Source organism: Erithacus rubecula, assembly GCF_903797595.1.
Source record: "Erithacus rubecula genome assembly, chromosome: 2".
Classification (NCBI taxonomy): domain Eukaryota; kingdom Metazoa; phylum Chordata; class Aves; order Passeriformes; family Muscicapidae; genus Erithacus; species Erithacus rubecula.
Genome location: NC_136685.1, coordinates 58,075,677 through 58,102,720, shown reverse-complemented (window position 1 = coordinate 58,102,720; position 27,044 = coordinate 58,075,677). Strand labels below are relative to the sequence as shown.

Genomic DNA, 27,044 nt, shown 5'->3' with positions numbered 1-27,044 from the left:
CTTTCTGTCTCCAGTTTTAGCCCAGCTTCTGACAGAGAGAAATTTGTTAACAACTGTACCATTTCCATTCAGCCCCTTCCACCCATTTGGACTCTCACAGATTATTTTAAGAGATGCAGAAAATTCAATGGGGCTAATTAAACAAACCCCAGCAAACCTGATACGATATAAACCCAGCAATAAATGACCCTATCCCTAAGCCTGTGCCAAGTAAAATCAAGAAACACTTAAAAGGCCAGCACTTCAATGTGGTTACCAGCAGAGGGTAACAATTAGGCTTAAGGGTGACAAAGGCTGATGGCTGAATGATTATTATCCCCTGTGACCCCCCGCACTCCCTCCCGCCCAGATTTCCACTTGTCACACAGCTCTCCCGCTGCGCACACCAGCAGGTTCCTGTGGATTAACAGTGAGGTTTAAAATCAACAAATGGCACAAGGCCTCCATTCAGCAGCCTTCACCCCAGTACAAAGGAGTAGAAAGGTGCAGGACAGCTTCACAATAGGCAAACAAATGAGCAAACCTCTGCTTTCCTTTTTATTTAAAAACGCGCATGCACACACACACACACACACCACGCTCACGCACGCCGGGGCTGTCACTACACAGGCACTTGCAATAAACCCAGCAACCCCAGATTTCAACTTCCAATTCAGCATTCAACACTGGGCTTCCTAATTCTTAAAAAATTACACCAAATAAAAACCACTTGTCAAAATGACAACAACAAAAACCACACAGTTATACCAAGAGTGCTGAAAAAGGATAAATGGAATATTCAGTTTAGGAGACGTCATTGTAGAAACACAATTGTTCCTTTTTCCAAACAGACACTACAGGATTTTGCTGGGAAGCAAAATTTGTTTTATATTTTGAAAAATCAAGAGCCATTACTTCATTACAAATTACCAAGCATGGGTTTTCCCACGTTTGCAAGATTTTAACCTTGATTCCTACTGAAATTTCCAGGGAGATCAGAGCAGGAGAGAGAAGAGACAGCATACTTTCTTGTGAGAAATACTGCAGGTTGAATGGAATTTACTTTTACCTGGGTATTTGAAGATTTGTATGAAACGTCTTTCCACACACTGAAGAGCACATTAAAAACCCCAGACACAACACTCTTTGTCTTTTTAAATGCACCGTTTTCACAGAGCTTTCCTTTCTCTCTGTGGAAAAATCAAATCCATTTGCTCAGTTCTAGGTGAGGTTTGGAAACACACAGATATTTGTGTTTGTTAATGATGCAGGCACCTGTGCACTCCAAATGGGACTGAGATTACAAACTTTTACATTCTCTGTAAAGCCATGTAGATACTTGGATCACTAGAAACTTGGAAGGTGGCTCTTGATAAGTAAAGGATCAGTTTGCTCTCAGTAAGCTGCAGGCATGGGAATCTCCCAGATGAAATATGCATGGGACTGTGTGTATAATTTTATCTGTTTATACACATGTATTGCCCAATAAAAACAGTCCATTTATATCCTAAACATAATGATTAAATAATAGCATATTTCACTAAGAGGTTGGCTTCATAACCAAAGTACTGCTTAGTATCATTTTCACTGAAAAACAGAAGAGAGAAAGCCTCTACTGCCTTTCTTCAGTTCTGCATTTGGAAACTTTGTTAACATACAGCATATTACAGAATAGCTACAACAGATTTTGAGAGATAAATAAGGACAGGAGTATTAGAGCAAATTGTCTGTCACAGAGGAAATGCATGGAATTGGCAATTCTCGCAGCTTTGAAAGGTCATTTTTCTTCCTAGCATCTAGGAATGGATTTATCAGGGACTGACCAGAGGGAACATAAGGAGAAGAGGAACATGTTACCACGTGTTGTGCTACAGTCATGGCTGAGGAATTCCCCATTGATACTGGGGCTCAGTCTTTTCCTGGGATTCCTGACTTTATTTTTTTTTTCTGTTTCATTCCCAGTATTTCATCCATCACTGACATCAGCTTTCAAAATAAAGCTTATGATTTTTTATGAATCACAGAAAATCCTTCCTCCGATAGATGAGCATGTGTGTAAGACAGAAACTCAGGCTTTTATAAACAGAAGGCTACAAGTTTCCACTCAGAACTTCCCATCTTGGCACAAACCCAATCATATCATAGCTGTTACAGCACAAACTGTCAACAAAGTTGTAAAATAACTAAAGTCAGGGTTTCCCCATCAGATTTTAGAAAAGCACAAGGACAAATAATCAGCAAGTCATAAACATATACTCAAAATAGCTGAGGTTTAGACTTTTTTAGATTTTTAAAAACACATGAATGATTAAAATAGGTAGACAAAAAAAAACCTACTAGACAAACCCTAAAGCCTGTATATTGGGTAAGCTGTTCAGAAATTGATCCATAAATACTTATTATATTTGGGAAGCAATAATAACAACAACCAATTGCTTATCATCCATACAGCCTGGACTAGTTATTCACCTCCTATTTATGTACATTTCCAGTTTTTTCTGCAAATTGAGGTATATGGAGCTCAAGATGTGTGTAGTCTAAGGAGTAAGGGAGGAAATGGGATATTTTCATCCCTCTTGTTCTCTGTTACTGTATTCATCTTATAGACTTCCAAAGTCTCTAATTCTGGTGTGGGATTTCACTAGTGGAGAAGTTTAAAGTGACAGAGTGAGCCTACATACTGGCCTGCAATAAAGTCAAAGGCTCCTTCTTCCTGCCTCCCACAATTCTTGCAGCTGGACACACATCCCTTAGTTTGTATTAGTGGTCTTTATTAGACCACTTTGTTAGATGGTGCAACTTAAAACCAGCCAGGTAAGTAACCCCTTCCCCCTCAGCTTTATCATAGCTTACTGAGTAGAGCTGGCCTTGGGAAGGCTTGGGTGGACAAGAGAGGCAGGAAACTTCCCTTCTCTGGCAGCAGCCAGCCATGAGCCTGGCTCCACACTTGCAGGAGTCAATCACACTGCAACCACTCTGGAGCAGGCCACTGCCAGACAGCTTTTTCCTTTTCTCATGTGGAATGACAATTAGTGTCATGCTTTCATTCTCTAGCTGGACCTAGCCTAAGACAAGCAAGCCTGTCCACATGGATGTGCTCTCTGCAAATCTGAGTTAATATAGTGCCAAAGATGATTGAAACCATGCAGATGAAATGCACATTTGTTTTAAGTTTTGCCGAAGAAGATTAGATCTAATTATTAAATAGTTTAAATTATTTTTTAATGGAAAATGAAAGCATAGTGAAAATATTAATGTTTGAGGGAAAACCACATTTAAAGGAGGGCTGCGTGAGAAATGTCATTCAGGCTTCATTCATTTCTACTGCAGTGAGTTTCAGAGGGATAACATGACCACCCAGGAAGATAAGTACCATGATGGTTAAACAGAAAGAAGATAATTTATTGAAAATAATATGCTAGAATTCAATCTGAAAAAAACTCATTAAAAACTATTTTAGCCGATGTTCTTGATTCAGTGGGTTAATCTTAAGAAGACTTCAAGTGTGAGAGTAGCAAATTCTACAGCAATGTGACAACAGCAAAACTGAAAACAAATATTAATTCTTGTCTTTTTGCCTCAGACCACTTGAGTATGGAAATCAGAACCCAGTAGAGCAGCCAAGAGAAGTGGACAGCCCTACAATACAAGAGTATTTTACTCATCTGCTGAACAGAAAAAAGACAAGTGATATGTTAGGGGGCTATGCTAGAGGGACAGGCCTTGTTACCATTCAACCAAGCATCTGTTCATTCTGTGCAGACAAATATGTATCAACACATCTACCCCATTTCCACCTTCTGCACTAACAGACTACAATAAAGAAAAAAATTACTTACCAGAATGGTGACATATCCCTAAATAGCCAACTTCTAGCCCAACTGTAATACCTAACACGTCACCTCCCAAGCTGTATATTCTCTGGTAGCACAAAACTGACAACAAAGGCCAGCCAATCTGTTAGAGGAATATTGCAGGTAAGGCTGCACTCAGAAAAAATGTTATGCCCAAGGCCACAGGCAACACTAAGTCTCACGCAAGCAGCCCTGTGGGGAATGATCCACTAAGGACAAAAGAGCAGAGACGTTTGCTTGAATCCTGGCCAAGATGGTCTGCAGAAGTCCTTCAGGATGTAGATGGACTCTTGCAGAAGTTCTTAGGTCAAGAAGAAATATATACATATATATATTGAATTTTATGAATCAGAAATGGGGAAGGAAAAAATGAAACAGAAGCCTGTAAAGCCTTGATGAAAATTGTTATCTTGCAGCTGGAGAGCACTGTGCACAAACCAGCAAGCAAGTCTCTTGCTGCACAGGAGGACAGGTGATTGCAGGAAAAAAAAATTGTTTTGTTGGTCCCAGCACTTATTACACCAACAAAAAAGAAGAGCGTGCTACCCACCGGAGGTGGATTACCAATGCAGCCTGGTAATCCTCTTAAACACGCGAGTCTGTGTTTACGTGATGAACTGAATAAACCCTGTTCACAACCAGAACACGTAAAACATTTCAAGCCAGCCCTCTACGACCACCACAGGAACCTGAATGGAGTCAGGGAACGCAGTGGTCCTGAACAATGGCAGCCTGCAGACTACATCTCCCTGAAAACCTGACGTTATCTTGCTGACTGCTACTTGAGCAGGATCAGAAAGCAGCAACTGTTGCTCTTTCAGGTCATTATCTTTTGCCCACAGTCAAGTCAGGGCAGGAACATGCCCTCAGAAACAAAGATGAATCTGCCTCACCAAGTTAACTTCGATCTTCAATATCTTTACAGGTACTAAAAGGAATCAACAACTTCAGAAAACTGACAAAGCAAAATAGCCCCTTCCTTTTCTAAGAGGAGGAATTAATCCAGAAATCATAGCTAATCTGTAAGAGAAAAATCCTACCATGTACATGGAGGCATTTGGAAAACCATGCCAGTTTGCATGCCTCAAGTGCAGACCAGTCATTGTCCCTAAGAAACCTCATCATCTTCTTCAATGTTATTAATACTGTCCTTTCCAAGATATCTGCAGTTTCTTTCTAAAACTTACTATTACCTAGACGTCCTTTGTTAAGCTGATTAAAAAAAAAATTACAATGGTAACATAATTTTCTCCCTTCATGATCCCAGTTATCATGAAATGACATCTAAGTTAAGTCATAAGACACTGCAGAGAGAAGGAAAAAAATACACTATACAGCAGTTGATGCAAAAGATACTTAAGTAAGCAAATATATTATTAAGGGTCAGTTCATCAGAATTCTCAGAAAGTTATTAGCAAGTCATAATATCTAACTATCAAAGGCTTTCATATGCAGAATACACTGAAAACATTTTAAGCACGGGGTCAAAAAACCCTTCCTACATCTTACAGGAAGATTTTTTTTTGGACAACACAGCTTCTAGTCACATATTAGGTAACCTGAGCCAACTAACAAGACAGAAGGGTATTTCTTCCTAAATGCTCTAGTCCATTTTCACATGTGTCTTTCTACAAGGCCTCCAGGAGCCACATTAAGCAAGTGATGCAGGAAGAGCTCCAAGATGAAATCATTCTCAGAAACCCTTATCTTGCTTTTTCTCTTTTGCCCCTATTGCATTCCATGGATCACAGAGCATATCAATAGTGGATTTAATCAGAAACAAGACATTTCTTCTCGTTTTCCTCTCTCATACTTGTAACATGCCACAAGAAAAATAGGCCAGTTTGATGTTTGTATTAAAATGTGACTGTTGCACACTGCACAACCTGATAAACAGCTGTCAGCTCTTCATTTACAGGCAAAAAAGGTAGGATTTTGTTCTACAGATCTAAAGTTCTTGTGTAAATAGAGAGATGAGAGAGAGTCCAAAGAAGTAATCTGAGAAATAAAACTTGGAAATGAGGAGTAAAATGATCATTTTATTTCCATGCATTTTCCCATGTTTACAGAGCTTTTTGGAATTTTCCTAAAAAACCCACAAAGCTTGACAGTCCAACCACGCTTTCATTTTCTACACCCCCTCCTTCCCCTCCCTGCCATTTTTTCACTGACAAAGCTGTATTTAAAACATAACAGAACAAAAAAGTTTTTTAAAAAAAGACGTCTGGCTGGTTTTGCATGTCCTATTCTTCACAGTCACTTGGGACAGACTACTATGTTAATGTGATGACTTACAGATTTTGTGCCATCCAGCATCCTGCCCTGCCACACTAGTCCTTCCTAAAACTCCAGGAGGAAGGCATTGCTTCAGCAGACCCGAGACGTGAAGCTGGGCTGCGAAACAGCTCTGCAGCCCAAAGAGAGAGCTAAACCCGGCAGAAGGTGGGCGAGGAGCAGGATTTAAAACCTGCCATTTCTTTCAACTCAGCTGCTGCAGAAGCAGAGAGCTGGGGGGCTCTGTGCCCCAGAGGGCAGCAGCCTGGCCCAGCCTGCCTGCTGCCGCCGAGGAAGCTCTCCCAAGCATAGAGCTCGCCGGCAGAAATGAGGTCACAGCACTGCCCGCAGCTTACAGCAGAGCTGAAAGCCTGAAGCCAGCTTACAGAATAAAGAGAAAAGCTGCACCGAGAGCAGCTGCTACCTCTAGGCTAATGGAGCTACGTACCCAAGGATGAGGCTGCCTCACTCAAGACTGGGAAGCATTACTTCAGTGTTTTCTTGGGGGCTAGTCTGTGTCTGTGCTTTGAGGTAAAAGCCAGGACTTCATCTAAAAGCTCATGAAAACCTGTAAATTGGTGAGGAAGGGCTGCAAAACATCACTGAGGTGACATTTAAAAAAAAAAAAAAACAGCACAGGGAGGTTTGCTTCCTAGCTCCTGTCCTTCATATATAAAGCTATATTGTATTACAGACAATTTATATCACAGTCCCGTGACACCTGCTAACTTACTCTCTAATACTCCACCACAGAGAGCCCTTAAATAAAAACTGAACAGAGATTTACCTACTATTTTATCAGCTGTACAATCATAGGAGAAGGAACTGAAGCTCAGATGCAAAAAAGACTAATCAACTTAGTAAATAAGGTATTCTCAACTGGTCTCCACTGTTTTGGTTAACTTTGTTTTTAAGTACGTGAAAGCATTAGTGTGTTACATTTGTGGCTGGCTACTGGAAGCAGAAAATCAGCTGTATTACCATCCTCCCTTTCTCTGCAGTCTGTGAAGACACAGAGTATCTGTGCAAAAAATATTTAAATCCAGCCCACCACATGGAACAGTATCTTAGACTAAGGAGTGGGAAAAGAACAGTAATTTCCAAAAGGAAGTGCCCACATGCAAAAGCAACTCAATGGACAGCACAATACAACAGTTCAAACCAACAGCAGTAAACTATTTCTTTATTCTTTTGAGATTGAAAAAATTCTTCACCACCATCACCACCACCACAATTTCTCAAAAAAAGAAAATATTCCCAGCTGGGCTGGTGCTGGGAGTGGCAAGAGAGGGGGGTAAGAAGGTGGTAGATAAATGAAAGAAGTGGTGAAAACTTAAAACTCTGAGACCAGACCACTGACTACTCTTTAGCACATCAATGAAAAAACAATTATGTTCATTAAAAGTTGGTAAAAGATCACTAGGTAATAAAGCAACAATAATCCTCTATTTTTTGTGAGCATGAAGGAGAACAATCATCATGAATTCTGTAGGCAGAGACACAAATCCCAGACTGGTTATAGCTGGTTATTTAGCTTTCTACCTAAAAACATGCATGTGGAAGATAGTTTCTTGGCAGTCAGGGATAAACATGAGGAAGACACAAAGAGAGAGGCTGTGTTCTTCCAGAGCTTGATTTATTGAGGGACAGCTCACCAAGACCAACAGTTGTTTTCCATCTTCCGCAACATAAACACCAAGTATTTTGTCAACATGTAAAGGTAAACTTGTTTTTTAAAGTGGTATCTTATTTATTGTCATTTGCCATTTCATTCCTTATTGTTCATATCTGATTTCAACAACTAAAACACCCTGTAACAATTCAGCTGCATGCTCCAAAATCTATTCAAAATCCTACTACAGTAGGAAAAGGTGTCAGCAAAAGGAAAATACTGAAAAGCATAATGAATGTATGATAATGAAATATATGCTGGTCAATATTCAGATAATACACTGTCTCAACAACAAAATTCCAATGCAAAATACAGAAAATAAAACTAAATATATGTATACTGAACAGCTTCAATTATTAAAGAAAATGCATGCAGCTAAAAAAATGCAGTGTTAGATTTTATGCCAGGAATATTAATAAACTTATTTTCCCTACCTCTGAGGAAAATAATGTGTGTTAATTTAAAGCCCGTTAGAGAATACTGCTATATTGCAACTGGACATGAGGTGCAATTTACAAGACCACTGAAATTTGGAATATATACTGCTCATACAGAACTAAAATACCAAACCAAGCAACCAACCAACCAAAACAAACAGTAAAAAAACCCTAACCACTTAGATTTATTCGTAGTTCTTACATTTTATAACATGATCACTTAATTTAGAATGCTACTCCTATCTGCACTTTAGAATTTTATTTTAGAACAGCATTTGTGCCTTTATATTCTAAAATATTTGCCTAGATAACTTTTGTCACTGAACAGACATCAGATTAGTGGATCATAAAATAAATTACAATTACATTATGAAATATCTTTTGATTAACTCACTATTCTGTTTAACTTACTGCTAAATTTCAAAGGTATGGATAAAACTATTGCTGAGATATTAATTTAGCTCTCAGAATAACACATTGAAAGAAAACCCTCCTTGAGTAGTAAGGAGAGTGGCAAGGGGAACAACAATAGTTATGATCACTAATCTCCTACAACAAAATAATTTTTATCAGCCTGCATTTCAGTAGTTTTACTATCAAGTTAATTAATTGACTCCTATGCTAATATCTAAATGCCAAACAATTAATGGCAGTGAACTCTAAATAGCATTCCTTTGCTCTTGTAGGGTTACTTTATAAAGCAAACACAATTCTGTCACTTCACTGATTTAATACAGGCTTTGTGAGGTTAATATTCCACAGCAATTGCAAAATAAAGAACTGCTTTAATTAACCTTCTGTGATTTAAATACTGGGAGAAATCAGAACTCAGAAACTTTAAATAATATCACCATCATAACAACAACAATACTTTGTGGATCTAAGCCAAACCACTGATTTGAGAACTTCAAGAAATACATATGGACACATGTATCTTACTGTGCTTCTAAATCCATTACAAAGACCTTACTTTAAACATAGCATACTAAATCTATGATAGATTTTACATAGCTTTTGTAGTTGAGCTGAAAATGTTTCCTGTTAGAATTATTTACTCATAAATACTGAAGTTTTTAGTTTGAACAAATGATTCAGCACCCCTGCTTTTTGCACTACAATACTTTGGGAAGATTTTTGTTATGAACACAGGACACTGCTCACTAAATCTACAAACCGATTATATGTAAGTAACTGACCACCAAAAATTAAAGCAGCAAAGCAGGACTTCCCTTTTCCTAGGAGATTAAGTTTTCTCTCTTTCCAATTTAGCTGAAAGGAGGCTTTTATTGCCAGAGATTCTTTATGATATTGTATGCTAAATTCATTTCAGTAAATGAAAAAAAATCAAGACTCAGGCCTTTCAGCATTGCATATTTTTCAAGCACAAAAGCTGCAATATGTCTGCCAGGCGCAGAATGATACAAAAAAACAGGAATAAAATTAAAAACCAGCAGGATACAGGAGGTCAGGAGCATTCCTGCCAAACAGGTTTGCAACGTGTGCTGACCTATCTCCTCTGACTATCCGGCCAGGTATCATCAAACAAACCCCCATCAGCAGCAGATGCCTGAAGAGGTGCACTTGCTGGTTTCTCAGGAAAAGAAAGCTGACCTTCAGAATTCCTCCTTCAAATGGAAAAACCCACTTTCAGCAGAAAACCATTAAGAGATGAAGACAGCAAAAAAACATACATACTGAGAAAATGTTTAACTACAGTGAGGGAGTTTGAAACTGAAGGTGCTGTTCAGTTGTTGAGACAACTTAGAGGCAAACAAATTCTTTCACTGACAGCCCTTTGGAAGATTATAAAGCAGAAGTATAAACAAGCTTGATACATTTTATACATGAACAGTAGAACCACTTTGCAAGATAAAGTACTCCTTTCTCAGTAGTATCACTCAACAAACCCAAGTTATTACAAAGACAGTAAAGGGTAGTTACACATGCTAACTTTAACAGCTTCAGGCCTAACAGACTGGAGTTGGTTTTTTATTTGTATGAATTGATCACAATGTCTGTAAATACTCTCTTTAAAAATAAAAGGGCCAAGAAAGTCTTCTCTAAATCTGAATGCAGATTTTGGGGTTTGGTCAACAAGCCTTCAGCAAAAACAAGCCTGCAATGCTGTGACTGCTGCTCTGTGCTATGCCCTCAATTTTGGGTTTGTGCTCAGGTGTGAGTTTACAGACAATTATACTTTCTTCTTCTGCCTGACTCTATTCCCTCTAGCTACTTGGCTCTGAAAGATTATTCTACAAGTCTGACATGGTAGTACCTATTATAAACTTACAAATACAGAGAGAAATCATGGAGGAAAGAAAGAGAGAGGTTTGACACATTTCCTGGAATGATATAAGCAATGATAAGCAAAGAGAGCGGTCCCCAAATGGACAATAATCAGCCATTCCCACCACTGGGAGAAGATGTAGCACAGGAGTCAGTTTCACTGAACTCCTGAGCTGAGCTAATTAACCTCCACCAGAAAAATAGCCTTATTCTTAACACTTATTTGCTATCATAGCAGCCTCATGATTATGAAATAAGAATTTATAAAAGCATTATCTAACTGGCAAATATTTCAGTCAGTTAAGTACTCATTGAACATACAAGGGGTCAAACCTCTCGTCCTTCCTGAAAATATCATGTGCTTAAGAAAGGCTCAAAAAGGATAAATCAGTTTTATGCACGAGCTCAATACGGTTCCTAAGTATTCCAACAGTTTTTAAATCCTTTCTGTGTTCAGCAGGTGCTGGTCACTGGTGGCTTGAATAGAAGCTAGGATTTAAGTCATGGTGTGTGAGTTTGGAAGCCATTTGCTGAAAGCCTGCTCCCCAAGGCCAGCCAAGCTTCACTAGAGATGCAAGAAGCCAATATTGCACTATGCCTTTTGGTAGCTATCTGACCTCTCTGAAGCAACAAAAGGTTCAGTGTACCAAAACTGATGCCTTCATACAAAATAGTACTATTGGTGCTCCTTTTCCCTAATTTCAGCTCCACCCAGAAGGGAGGCTGAAAAAGCTGGCAAAGTATATACATGTATCTGTACAAATTCTTAGTGTCCTGAGCCTGGAATTACTTCTCCCTTGTACCTCTTCACTCTGGAAATAATATAATTGCTCCTAAGCTAAAAACAAGTCCAGCATTTCAGAATGGAGTGAGTGTACATTGAGCACTAGGCATCTCTGTTGCTGAGATGATGAAAGCCATGAAGGATTTATGATACACAACAAGCAATGGTGTCAGCCACTGCTGCCGACAGCAGGCAACTATCTCTTCTGAACATTAAATTTGATTATGAGTTCCCATATAATTGTAATAGCCAACTTCCACAAAGAATACTTTCCTATATGCCTGGCAGCAAATGTCAGATTAACATACAAGCTTGTTCTTCCCCAGATTTCCTGTAGTTCATAACCCAACAAATATTAAGTGCAACCACTCATCTAGTGGTAGAATGATTACAGACACAAAAGTTTAAAAAGGACAGAAGAACAAATGATTTTTATTACATTTTTAAGACATGCACAGCTGTATGGTAGTCCTTAAAACAAATTTAAATTAAAGTCTGAAGGATCTGAGGCTAAACTATAGTACAGTAAACTGTTAATTATGTGGCAATTTCTAGTATTTTAAGAGTGATCTTATTATAAAGAGAAATTGTATTGAAGTATACAAATTTGGACTCACTGAGGACTGTCTGTATTACTTACTAGTGAATTTGGTATTTGCATGTATGACAATTATTCCTATTATTACATTACTATTTTTGTACAGTGTTACACCCAAAACAGCTTGACAATGTTAATTAACAAGTTGCTTATTACACTGTTTAAAGAACTTCAGCAGCTCACATTGAATTTAAAAACAATACTTCATCTTCATTGTACCAAAATCACTTTAATAATTTGGTGCATTTTGCCACAATACAATTTGTTCTGTTTTCATGACAGTCATACAGATTGGACATGAAAACAGATTAATTAGTTTCACATTTTGTTCACATTTTCAAAGACTGTTTCAAATCAGGAAATGTTTTATCTGTCCTACCTTGCACTGACTCAACACTAAAAACAGATGTCTGTGAGAGAACATTCTCATCATCATCTCAGGCTTAAAACTGAGACCAATTCCAACCACTGATCCCTGTTCAGGGAAACTTAGAGAAGTCGCAGCCCCTTATGGAAACATCAGTGGTCTCCAACCCTCTGCTTGGAAAGGCTGACCAAGGTGTCACCAGAGATGCTTCCCACCTTCTCATGTACACTAACTTCCTGCTTCAGATGCCTTCCTACCCAGGAATACTAAAACAACTCACTAATTCCTACTGGCCCAAACTGCAGTTGTCCCCTGGCTCAGTCTCGGTAAAAAACCCAGTGGTTTGTCTGCTCTTTATTTGTTCTATACAGTTTGCATTGGAAAAAAATCTGGCCAAGATCAGCAGGAAAGGTATATTAGTCTGGGGGCCAAACAATGTTTTGGCCAGCTTTTAGAACATTTAAATAAAACCTGTGAGACAGTGAGAGAGCGTTGTTTGTTTGCTTGTTTATAAAACATTTTCTCATTTTAAGTAAAAGCAGACTAAAGAGTGAGCCTGAACTACTTTGAAAACCCTGTAGTAACCACAACAAATGATATACAAACACACACAAACTTTTCGTGCAAACAGCTAACCAGAATGACCAATGCCCCAGAAAAAGGTACATGCCTGCCCCACCTCAAGGACCTGCCACGCTTCTTCCCAGTTTAATCTTATGCCTGTACGTGAGAAAAGGGATCAGCATTCTATTCTGGAAACTTGCAAGCAGAGAGCTTCCAGGAAGGCGTAAAACAAAAGATTACTTCATTCAGGGTAACAGAAGTAGGTGTAGAATAAAATCACTATTTTTGTTTAACTAAGAGTGAGACCATAACTATTTTGCAGATTCATTTCATCTGTCAAAAACTGATATGGCCTCAATTCATAAAATAACACAACAAAGCTTAAAGGCACATTTCTATCTCGATACATATGAACACATGCTACATAAAGCAAGAAAATATATAAACATGGCTGTTTACAAGCCAGTTGGAAAGCATAAAACCCAAAAATATACATCACACTATCTTAACAAAATAATGTTTAATGATGACAGTTTAAGTTTGCAATTACATGACATTCTTGAGCAAAATATCACTTCTACTTATGGCAAAAGATTTAAAACTGCAAAAACAAGCGAAGCATTTATTCATTTATATGCCATTTCAAGATGAAAAACCCTGCCAAGGGCAACACTATAGAAATGTAGCACATCTTTCTTTCTCTTTTTTCTTTTAAAGAGCAGTAAAGGTAAAAAGACGTTAAACAAAAAAAACCCAAAAACCAACCAAGGCAGTATCTACATCTACTGGCAATATCTAATGATCAATGAATCTGCTACTGCAATAAATTTGCTTAAAACAAAGCTCTTCCTTTAATGGTTTTTACACAGCAGGCTCCTGATATGAAGAGGGGATGACTGATGCTGGCTTACAATATGGTTCCATAGTAAACTGTGCCAGTATTACTATCAAATCACCTCTTATAAAACTCCCTTTCTGCCTACTATGCAATCAATTTAACAAAGATCTAAACAACTTAACAGTTCAAACATTCAAATAAATCCCATTCTCCTCCTTCCCATCTATGCTTATTAGAAGAATGAAAGTCACAAGTCACTGGAACAGTTCCAGAAATTGTTTTATGGGTTTACTTTTATTAGACAAGATTGTATATTGAATTCAAGTGAGTCAAGGAAAAACAGCAATGGCTTCACACGTCTACAATATGTGAGAAATGAAGATGAGCACCAATTCTAAGGCACAACACAGAGTTGCACTTGACCTCAGGAGCTCACTCACAATGCATCTAAAAGAGCAAAAATAAAACATCATCTGCAAGAAATTTCACATCAGTTTTGTGCCTATAACAGAATACCCAGATCTTCACACTATGGGGTTTTACACAAAATAGGAAACTTGTGGCAAAAAAAAGTATGTCATCCAGATAGAATGAACATTATTTTCAGCTTTATATTCTCCAAAACAAGTAGCTTGACATAAATCTACAAGGGAAATAAAGAAAATACAGTCAGGAAAAGAAGGCAAATTAGAGAAGCCTTCTTTCCCCAATATAGCTTTTCTCCTTCCTGAAGCAAAACTAACTTCAATCACACTCACATCACAAAATCAATACAGAAAGACAAAAAATGGTTAATCAAGAATATAGAAAACATGAAGGAAATTCATTTGCAGGCTGAAAAGAAAAAGCAAAACTAAGGATGACAGACAAAAAGGATGACAGATTGTATGACTGAAACTACCTCAGCTTTCTAATTGACAGGATTATATAAACAGGATGTACTGATATTTTTAGGAGCAGAAACAAGATAGATACACCAACTGGTGTAACAGGTAATATATGATTCTGTAGTTTATTTGAAAATTGAATTTAGAATACGTAAAGCCAGTTTTAAGTCACAGCAACACAATCACATATATTTGAAGAGACCTTCAGAGAGTGGTCCATGTAGTCAAACCTCCAGTTCAGAGCAAGCCTAGCAAGAACAGGGTACTTGGGGGCTTTGTCTACTTGAATTTCTCCAGTGACAGAGATTCCAGTCTCTCTGGAATTTTGTGGGGTTTATAATTTTTGAGTTTGTTTGTTTCTTTTACAGAGCTGCAACATCCCTCTTGTTAGTGTATCCCTATTGCTTCTTGTCCTTCCATTGTGTCCCTGAGGTAAGTTTGGCTTTGTTCTCATCTACATTCCCCAACTTGGTACCTTCTAAAACTAAACAAATACCTGCTCCTATTTCTCTTGTTAAAATTTTAATCATATAAATTATAATTCTTTATTTTTCAAAGGTAATCAGTCTTGTATAATCAGACATATGTATGCTTAAGTAAGCACAGTTTGTCATTTTTTTCTGTCAGCAGCAGAATTTGACATACGCTCCCAACTTTTTTGGTTTTTTTATTTATATTAATTTTTGTATTCCACACTGGTTACCACTTGATGGTAATTCTACAATGCATTACCAGCAGAGAAAGAACACTATTGCTGAAGTGTCAGAAATAAAGACTTCAGTTTCTTGCATTAGGAATTGTTTACTACATGAGCAGTTCTCAAAGAATGGGAAAGTGTACAGTGGTGAGGTTTTACAGAGAAACAAGACAGAAGAAGTGTTCACCTGCTGATTCTTCTTGAGAAAGGGGGAAGAACAGCCATGGAACAGATCTGGAGATTGGGAAAGAAGCAAGCCCCAAGGTGTTTTAGGACTACTTATTATTTCTACAAAATAGTCCCATCTACACACAAATACTCCAATTACACAGTGAAATTATAATGTAATTCAGAACCTGAGAACATAGTTCAAAATTTAAGAGGCTGATCAGTACTGAAGAACAGCCATTCACAAACCATCAAGAATTCAGGTACAATTCTCATAGAAAGGAATACCAGCTGCAAAGGTGTATTGGTGAGGACCTAATGCATCATCTCAACTTGCAGATTGAGGCAAAAAATGCCTACTGACCTTCAGATGCCTGTATCACCCTTGGAGCCTGGATTTAGACTGCCCTTCAGTGTCACCTCAAATCCTCAAAAAGGGAATTTGGCTACACCAAGGTTGGTATATTTTACCTGTGAATCTGCCCCTGCCTTGCTCTTCATCCAGTTCTCAGTAATACAAAATATGTGGAAGTCTTTACTCTAATTTTGCCTTCATCCTTCTATGATCCCTCTCACTTCACTGCACAAACCTCCTCTTTTCCAGCTATGATAGCAAATGATATAATTGGAACACCTATCAACTGATAAATCAGTACCTTGTTACTCTTAAGGCCTATAAAAGTTGGAATGTTTTGTGTATTTTTTAAACCAAAATATTCAATCTGTTTCAACTGACAGTATATTTAAAACATGACAAGGTGTCCAAGGCAGCAAAAAACCCATTTCAATTTCACACACTGTGATATGTAGACATTGGAGCAGCTGTGTTTCTTCTATCTTATAGGCTGTATTACTAAGTCTTTATCTGCTGAGACTTCACCAAGATGCTTATGAACAGTATTTTCAAATCATAGAGAAATCAAGCATTTAATGGCAAAGTAAAAAGGAAGAAAATTAAATTTAAAGACACAACTGCAATCTTTAAAGTTGCAGTTACATATAATCCAAAAGACGGAATGTGGTGACATTTACAAGAATATCATAGATACAATTAAGAATTCTATTTCATAAACCATCCAGCATTTTAATGAAAAAAGTTAATTCTCAATGGAATTTTAAAATGTAGATGAAGAAAAATTAACATGTAATTACACAGTGAAATTATCATAGCTTTATTTTAAAGTCAAAGAAGGGGAGTCTCCAGTATCATTGCCACTTACAGCATCTTTTGTTAGTTTATTTTACACACTATTTTTATTTCAAGCTAAGATTTCTACATTGCACCAGCATAATCCCAAAATGTTAATCAACCATGCCTGACAGAATTCCCCAGTGACTTGCAGCAAGTGCTGATGCTTCCACTAATATCCAGTCCTGAGCAACTCACTTTTGTTAGATTTCCCAGGATGGTGAGTATGCTTTAGTTTCATCCTTCCATTTCCAGATCACCTCTCACAGAGCTGAGACTGCAGATAGAACTGAACCTACATGTTCAGCTGCATCAGCTATCCATATCTATTTTGTTCAGTATCTAAAATCCAAGTGTTTCTTCAGCTCTGGGAACCAGACCCATATGTTATCACTTCTGATCTTGGTTAAAAACAGAATCACTTGAAATTAATTTTAATGCTTAATATAAAGAGCACAATTCAAAACCAGCAATGGGTTATGAATTTGTATGTACGGTTTCACTAACTAGATGTACAAACTAAGAACATTCAAATTAATAGCTGCAATATCCATTTAAAATATCTTTTAAGAAGCTCCCTTGACAAAGCAACCCCAAAATGCCTTGAACTCCTCCACAAAAACCCCAAAACAGCAGCGACCACATTAGATGCAGGAATTCTCAACTGTCTGTCTTGTGAGGAAACAACAAAACAAAAGCAAGGAGCAGCTCCAGCATCTACTGACATCTCATCAAGAAATTGTTACCTGTTTTTAAAAGCACAGCTAATAGTGGCTGGGACACATACTCTGGCTGTACCCTAAAAAAGTGGTATGAAATAAAAGCTGAAAATGTGTGCAGATGTATTTGTGTCTATATCCTAAAGACCATTCAGAAGGACTTGGTCTGATTCTGTATTTATTTAATTTTGCCCAACTTAGTATTCAATTATTGTTACTCAATTATCACGAAGAGATGAGGGGTGGGTTTTGTTCAGTGCACACGGGTCCCTCTTGCACTTCCAGCTGCAGGGTGAGTGTCAGTAGTGGAGGACAGTGCTTACCTGCTGAGCCTGGTACCTCTGCTGGGCCTGCGACAGGTACTGTGCCTGGGGCGGCAGGTGCTGGGGCTGCGGCTGCTGGTTGTAGTACGGCTGCTGGCCCTGCTGGCAGTAGCCACTTACACCTTGCTGACCATACTGAGGTGGGATCTGTGGGAAGAGCCAAGCAAAGCAAATGCATGAGTGCAAGCAGAAGGACATGAAATCAAGCTCTGTCCCACCCACACGGCAACCTCAGCAGAAGTGACATCCTCAGCTGCGGTCTGACTCCTTTCCTCAGCCTCTAATGGGAGCCCTTAGCAGGAGCAGTAAGCCCAAGTGCCCTGCATAGTTACTCCTTTCAGGAAGAGCTTCTAAGGAAAATGCTACACTTCTGAACATCACAATTCTGTAATACCCACCCTTAAAACACAGAAGCAGTTATTTGAAATATTTGCTCTCTCTAGGCACATTACTGAGGCAAATCAACAGAGGAATCATTCTGATGCACTGACCCAAGAATTGTGGAAAAAGGCACTTAAACACACATTGAAAGAGAAATGCAAAATGTCTTCTTAAAAATTTTTGGCAATCACATACTAATTTTTATTTAATGTTTTGCCCACAATCCTCAGGTTTTTGGTGTTTGTATTTAAGCCTTACACGAAAATATTAGAGTTTGGCAGGATTTTGGTTTTGTCAAATTCAATCTCTCTTAGTCTTCTCCCCCCCCTACAAAGATAGGTACTATTTTTAAAATAGCAACAAAACAAAATAATGTGTTACACTCCAGTTGGAACATGTATCATGTACTGAGAAGCTGCACACACTGTGAATACAAGTTAGAATCAAAACCAAGTCAATTACAATGTCAGAGAAATTTTCTGCATTGGTTTAGTCTATAAGTCTTATATCAACAGACACTGACATTTTCTCGAGGTATTTGAAAAAGCACACTTTCAATGGACTCCTGGTATCCTGCCCAGATTTCCCTGATGTTAGCTACCTAAACTCTGGAATTAAATACCATTTCAGAAAAATAACAGATGCAGCACACGACTTCTCCCTTCAAGAATGGACCTCCTGTTGGTCCTGCACATCCCTGCCCTAAGCAATTGACTCAAATACCTGAGCATATCTGAAATGCTTTGATCTGTGAACTGCTCCCTCTGAAATTCTGATACAATGATAAATCTGTTTATTCAACAAGCAAACACATACCTGTTCTACTTAAGGTTAATTTACTATATTCATTCAACAGTATTTGCTAGGCAATAATTAATAATATTATTATTAATAATAAAATAATAATAATAATAATAATAATAATAATTATTTTAAAAAATGTTAGTAATAATACAGAGTTAATTTAAACACCTGCTTATGCTGTTTTTATTACCACAACTTGATCTGCTCCTATTACTTCTGCCAGAAGTAACCAACCTACCTCTTGGTTACCCCTAAAGTCAGCACAGTAACCTCACTCCTGCACTTGCTCTCTTTGCCCTCACTTCCATTTCCTTTCCCATAATTTCACTGGCAGTTGAATGTCTCTGTGACCAAAGCAACCCCTTCTGACAAATACTCTCTCCCCGATGATGCATAAATGAAGCCTTTATAATGCAAACTAAAAAGGGTGTGTTGGAATATCATCAGGCAAACAGACAGCTGGAGTCTGGGATCTGACAGAAGACCACATGGTGATTTGCCCATCATCTGCAAAGGTCACAGAGCCTGGACTGGTTCCTAGTAAATGCTGAGGAGAAACCTATGTTGTGGCCCATCTGGGTTCCAGTTACACTGGGAAGAAAAGATATCCAGACAGCAAAATAAGGGCTGCTGTAAAAAAAAAAAAAAAAAGAAAAAAAAGAAAAAGAAAACTTCAATGCCAGTTGGCAGGATGGCAACAAAACAAAAGGTAAGATGCATGAGAAACCAGAACACTTCTAGAATGAAGACACTTACACAGGAGAGCTGGAGTTCACCTGAACATAGTAGCCAGGTCACTGGTACATAAGGTGCAAGAAAATGAAATTTTAAAATGAAGAGGGGATTAGAAGAACACATTGTTAAAAAGCATGGTATTGCTATGTCAAATGAAGACATGGAGATTCTGAGTCATCAAGTGAAGGTGATGAGAAGAATCAAAGAATGAAAGACAGACATGCAGTGACTGCAGAGTAAATGGAGTGGCAATAAGAAATTCCAACAGTACATGGACTTCTATACAAAGAGAGGTGGAGTGGATCACCGGAACATCTAACTGCAAACAAAAGCACTAATAGTGGTCACAGAAGAAATAAGGTAGAAAGGAAATAATTCGTGGGGTCTCTAGTAGGCATCATCCTAGGATACAAATTCAGGGAGAAGACAGCTAATTAGAAAGTAACATTACATGCTACCTAGCATTTAAAAACTAATAAAAAAAAAACTCCATCTCACCAAGCAGCAGAGGTCTGGAGCTTGGTCAGATCAGCAAGATTGAGTGCTGGAACCACCATGCATGGCCAGACTACAACGCTGACAGCAGCACACCAGCAAGATCAGCAAAAGGCATGCTGCAAGATTGATCAGGAGGAGATTTCAACTCCTCCCAGACAGACTGAGTAAGCAGACTACAAAGCTGAGACCAAAGTATCATATAACTGTCAAAGGTTGTTCCATGGAATTGCAGGTAAGGGAATCTGCATGAAGAGCTGCTGCTTTTGGCTCAGACCAGAGCAGCAAGAATCATCTACTACTGCATCCTGCAGCTGCACAACCACTGTGCATCAGTGACCATAACAGTTAAACTGAGCATCCCTACAGGAACAATGAAACCCAAGGGATCTACTACTGTCATGCTTAACTTCAAATAGTGTAACTACACAAAAATGAGAAAGCTTGTTAAAAGGAATCTCTAACAGACAGCTATGAGAAATAAAATCTGACTGGCAGCATCAAAGCTGTTTAACAACAACGACATGGAAAGCACAGAAACAATATTCACCACCCATTCAGAAAAAAATTGATAAGAGCAAAGGGACACCTTCAAGGCTCACTGCAGCTTTCTAGAGGCAAAAGGCATCCCCTTCAATAAGCCAACACCAGGCCCAAATGAGGAAAACAGAAAAGACTGTAAACTCTGGCACTTCAAATATACTAAAACAGGCCAGAAAGAACTGTTGGAAAAGCTAGAAAAGGGAATCAAGTGAGTAATGATTCATTTCTTCAAACACATCAGAAGTAGGAGGTCTGCCAGAGTCTGAAGTGACAAATGATGATGAAGGTATAAGGGGAGATATAGAGAGAGCACAATGCCATCACAGAGAAGCTTAACAAAATCTTTGGCTCTAGTGTGAACTGTGGAAAAATCTTGGGGTGTTCCCATGCTGGAGTCCTTTGTGAGGGACTTGATAAATGTCTCTGAATCTGATAGGATTTTTCATGGAATAAAGAGACAAATGATCAGTGAGAAGTGAGAAGTGGCTTGGGACCACAAAGAATCACCCCAGAGGTCTAATAAAGTTTAAAAAGCTAAATTACTAATGACCATATATAACCTCTAAATTGGAGCTGCCTTGGTAGGTGAGAACTGCAGTACGGCTTAAAAAGAAAATTCAGAGATTTGAGTAATTCAAGACTACATAACACTGATGACTGCTCTGGATAAATCAGGACAGATAGACAGAAGATGAGACTTAGGAAACATCAACACAGCAAAAGAAAATCCCTCTCTACTAACTTCTTGGACTTACTAGGAAGGCTCAGACAAAAAGGTTCAGGGAAATGCAACAAGAATCATCATAAGTATAGAACAGCATCCATAAAAAGAATCTATAACCCTTTGAGGATGGAAAAGACACCAGGAAGTAGGAACATGGTGGAAAGCTACAAAAGCATTTTGTCCAACAACAATTAGGATGTATTCAATAGCAGAGGCAAACTTCAAAACAAGAGAGAAACAGGTTCTCTAGTCACAGAGGTAGCAGATGTTTAGAACTCCTTGCCAAATTGATGTTTTGAAAGCTGAAAGTTTATGTGGGCTCAAGCAAAGACTGGAAAGTTCACAAAATACATCCTCTGAGGGTTACCAAATTTATAGAGACACATCTGGCTCAGGAAGTCCCTGAACTGAAAATAGCTGGAGGCTTGAAGAGTACTGGGGGAAGTACCACATGCTTGCTTTGTTCTGACTCTCCTCTAGGCATCCAATTAAAGCCTCCACTGGAGGCAGGATATTCAGGGTGACATGAACCCTTGATCTGCCCTGATAGAACCATGCCTATGTTCTCACCTCTCTGCAAAAGATAGGCCAGTCCCCAGAGAAAACAATGAAACTTTGGTCTGCAAGATACCAAGTAACAAATGTAAGCAACCTGAAGTGGCAATAACACCTTGACTTCCAAAGCTCTGAGACTTGCTCCATTTTTTTTTTTTCCCAAGCAAAAAAATATTTTCCCAAGCAATCTGCTTTCAGACACTGGTTTAAGGAACGGTACCAGACTCTTGTTCTGATTTTATATATCAGGTACTTACATTAAAATTTTCCTCCATATCCTCCCAATACAAACTGTTTGAAAAAAACCAATCAATCAAACACCACCACATAAAATACAGCAATAATCATAATGCTAACATGTATGTTTGGATGCTGTTCTCTTCAGTGCAGAGACTCATCAGCACTGCATTAGCAGAACACTTCATATAATTGCTGTGGCTATTTAAATAAATAACAAACAACAACATGCAAATTAATCCTCCCGCTTTACTGATGGGGATCACAAGATACCGCTTATGGACAAATGTTTATTAAACAGCATTAAAAAAAAAATAAAAAAAGAAAAATAAAAAGCTTAATTAAAATCTCCCCAGAACAAAACAAATCTAAAGCCAATTACTTACAATGCTTGGAGTGAATGACCCAAGCATCCTCTTTATTCATAAAGTAAACCCTCCCTCCCCTTCTCCCTTAAACACACATTTTTTTGGCCACATAGTGCAGAAGATAAGAATTTGGCAAACTTCATCATGCCCTGTGGTAGTGCAGACATTCTGGGGACAGCTGAAGAGAGAACAGACCTGAGTTTGAATCTATTTCCAGGCAAGCACAGAAACTGTAATAATTACTTTGGACTCCTATCTGACTTGCACAGTATAAATAGCATTATTTTGGGAAAAGTATGGCTGACCATCACTGATTACACCACTCTGAAGACAAAGAAAGAAAGGATAAGAGAATAAAAGGAACAAAACTGGCAGCCAAAATGAAGAGATGGGGCAAATCCAATTACACCCATAACTTATGCCATTATCTTTAAATCTTGTTTGAATAAGAGATCCGGTGGCAGGCATTCTTTTTCCAAGTAACACCTTGATAGAAATGGAAGTTCTAAGCAATCCACGACTGATGTCAAAGAAGAAGGATCATTAGACAGCATTAGAGTCATTCTAATAATTTTTAAAATTAAAATGTAACAGAATTAATGTGTTAGCATAGGTACGCTTATAATACCAGCAATATACATCTCCTGCCCTTTTACACCATCCTGATGGCTAAATCCAGTCAATAATGGAAGAAGCTTTACATGCCCCCGATCACAAAAAGCTGAGAAGTAGCTCTGGGATCCACTGCAACACCTCAGATGCCAAGACATGCTTGCTACAGGGGAAGTGTCCTGGATACATCCCTGCTTCTCCCTGAAAATTATTTGGTGCCCAAAAAGTGAGGCATGACACTGGATATCCATCACCCTGGATGACTCTGGTAGAAGGCAACAACACAATCTGGAAGCTATGGACTACAGAGCCATGATATAAAAATCTGGGGGAGAACAGGTTTGATTGAACTGATCAGCATTAATAAGCCCATCTTACAGAGAGAAGTAAGACTGAACTTCAGGGGCAGGGGTGCCACTCACAAGGGTGGCACTTGTTGGTTCAGCCAACTTTGCTGAGGAACAGGGAGACAGAATATTGTGAAACAAGTACCACCCTGAGTAATAAAATCATCAGTGACATTCCACTTTCTTAACACCTATAACACTGTAATTACATAGAAATTTGAATTTTAAAATCCGTAGTGAAGGGCATTCTCAGAAAAATAAAACTCTACCACCTGGTACTTTACAATAGGATTAAAACAGCATATTCCTTCAGTTAACAAAAGGTTAACAGAAGAGCGCAATTCTACTTATTTTAATTTTGGTGGTCAATTCATTTATAACTTTAAAGAAAGATGTCACTCAGTTCCTATCAGACCTTCAAATAAAACACTTGTGATTTCTGAAACAACTTCAGTTGTTTCACTCAGTTCCTATCAAACCTTCAAATAAAACACTTGTGATTTCTGAAACAACTTCTGTTTCAGTTTTAGATTTCCAAAGCCAGACCTCTGCCAAACCCTAAATATTTTCCTCCAGACATTTAAACCATGATTTCTCCATACTTTCCAATAGAAAGCTGTAATGGAAAACTAACTCCCTGACTTTCACACGCTTAACAAAAAGATCTGGTTCATATCTAGAACTTTCAAATTCACATAAGCCCAGGTCTTCATCTGTATGTTTAGCTGAATTATATTAAGAAGAAAAATATAATATGCTTATACAGCATAAGGAAATCCTCTGGCACATGTTCAATGGAATATTCTGTCACAGTTAGGGTAGCATGGTCACCTGTCTCAAATCAATATGTTCAACCCCAGTATGCTTGTGCACACAATCTTGATGAAGGCTAAAAATCCTTCTCACTGAATGACAAAAAAGAAAAAAATCTAAAATGAAGCCAAGTAGAAAGCTGGGTGTTAATGTCAAGGCTATTAATCAGAGGTAAATCTGAAATTCTGATGCTATGGCATTTTATTCATACATTCTATAAATTCTATTACTTCTTCTCACTTAGCTTTGACCTTTTGACAATTCATTGGTCACAATGTTCACCTGTGTTACTGTCTTTCCTACACTGCTTGCCTTTATACTGAAGTATGAACTTCAAAATCTTATTAAAAGCCTTTAAAATATTAACACTGGGCCTGATACTGGTCCACCCTATGACCCAGATCAAGGAAGCAAAAGCATAAAAAGCATGTTTCTGTGTCACAGAACAACAATCCCCATTCCAGAACTAGCAAGGTAGTGGATTTTGCAGAGTCATTAAATGCATGCCTATGTTGAAGACTGCAGTGCAGCACAGAGATCTGCAAACTAGCTCAGATACTGGCAGGAGCCTACACCAAAAGCTGTGCTCAGCTGATTTGCTGTGCTCCATAGAAGGGTGAATTAGGTCAAAGGGAGACCCACACTCTTGTAGCCAGACTGCTTCTTGTACACAAGCCAGTCCATTTAAAAAGGCAGCTCACCATCTTCAGGAGACGCTGCAGTCTGCAATGCAGTCATCCCTGGTACTCCAGAAAGGACAGGACTTACACACGTGCCTGTAATCCCCTTTTCCCCAAGAAGTACATGGCAGCACAATTACACCACTTGTCAGTGCAATTTATATGGCATCACATATGTACCTGTCATAAGGTGCTCTCTATATACTGCTTTTTACTGTAGCTTAAATCAAAGCAGCATGAGCTAACCAATTATTAATACAGGCAATTTTCCTCTCCTAAAAAAGCCCCAAACCAACCTACCAAAAAAAAAAAGTGTAAAAAACCCCTAAGATTACATGATTAAGGAACTCTCCAGTAAGAAAATACAGATGTTAAAGTTCCAAAAGCAACATTAACTGAGCCATGTTACACATATATAGCACCTTCTCTTTCTGATTTATATTGTCAAAGGCATTTCATAAAATACAGAGGATGTGAAATGTGGCTTAGTTAATGTGGCTGCTAGAATCTTACCATTTATGTTTTCTGACTTCTTAGCTGTGCAACCTTCACATCTTATTAACATAGTTTTTTGCATAGACTGTAGTATGGAATAGTACTTATGTTTTATGTATTGATATATTTTTGATGTACTGAGATTTTGAATAAGTTTGCTATTCTTCATGATGAGAGCCAAATAAATAAAGACTACTACCACAAAATAGTCAATCATTTATAGGGAAAAGCAATATCTCTCCTTCCAAAAAAGAACACTTTGATTCCCCTGTCAGAAATTGATGAAAACTACCTCTGCTGTAAATGCTAAATCTATGCCAATATCACAACCACCTCCCACTCTCACCCTCCCCTAAAAACAACAAACAAAAATAAAAAATTTGCATGTTTCAGACAAGCTAAAATTAGTTTCAAGGGAGAGAAAACAGCTGAGTCTAGAAACAAAAGGAAGTAATTTTTCCTACAGCAGTGTTGATTCACACAGTGCATTACAGCTTGAACTAATGCAACATTTGGTCCATTCTGCAAGTTAAGGGATGAAAATATAATCTCCAGTAGGAGATTTCCACATTGCTGTATCTATGTTCTCAGACTGACACTACAGAGAAGACTAAAAATTTGCAGTAGAATTGTTTTTACAAGAACTATTTTGATATATTGCATTACAAATAGAGAGAAATCATGGTGCCTACACACATACACACTCTCAAGTGATGAGTCAGGTAAGAATCTATTCTTATACTCTATCTCCCTTCCTTTTTTTAAGAAAAAGTGATCAAAAGAATTAAAAAGGATCATGTAATCTGCTTAAGTAATAGATTTCCACATTATAAATCAGTATAAGCAAAACCACATCAGAACTGTCACAATCTGATCTCTGTGGTGATTCTAATGGTTGGGGCTTCAGTAAAAAACTTGAAGGAAGCTTCACCTTTTGCTGTGTGAGTAGCAGGAAATTCACCTATGAAATGCCAGCCATTACAGAAAAATGCAAAAGCCTATATTTAACTGATTTTTAATCATGTAACAAATAATTTATTACAGAGTACTTCTTGAGAATCCATGAATGGAATAAACAGTGATCTTTGATCCCCAAATCCTCTAGTTGCCATTTACTTTCCAGGAAATTCATTACAATTTTGACCACTACTTCACAAATAGTAATTAAAATAAAATATGGTTTAAAAAATATGGAGAAACTTATTTCTTTAGACAAATTCTGCAATGCCATTCAAATCTTTTAAAGCAGAGATCATAAATGAGAGGTATGGGTTGAGTGTGAATAGCAGGTAATCCAGCTGCATGAGTACTCCTCCAATTTTATGCCTTTATACACAGAGAGACACCTAGCACTTAACTACTGGAGACTGAAAAATCCCTCCGTAAAACTGCTTTCACTCTAAGTTTCTTCTGGCACATAGTCTTGGTAGGAGGAAAAATTGCAAACATTCTTTAATCTCAGTAGTGAGAAAAGGCAGAATGTGTACATACCCTGTTTATCATTACTTCCCTGGCATCTTGCACACCCTTGAGTTTTCTTTCTTTCTTCCAGTCTTTTGAAAGAAAAGGATGCTTTTTAATTAATTCATGTTCTCCTCCAAAGATATCAATCTTGATGA

General features: G+C 38.1%; 1 protein-coding gene across 8 annotated transcripts in view; it reads right to left on the bottom strand.

Moving 5' to 3' along the window:
* The window catches only part of ARID1B (AT-rich interaction domain 1B), a 322,617-nt gene that overhangs the window by 224,670 nt on the left and 70,903 nt on the right, over window positions 1-27,044 (bottom strand). For all 8 annotated transcript variants that reach the window (XM_079330952.1, XM_079330954.1, XM_079330955.1 and 5 more), the window contains one exon: window positions 17,637-17,783. In XM_079330952.1, coding sequence (XP_079187078.1) covers window positions 17,637-17,783 — 147 coding nt within the window. The remainder of the gene's footprint in view (window positions 1-17,636; window positions 17,784-27,044) is intronic.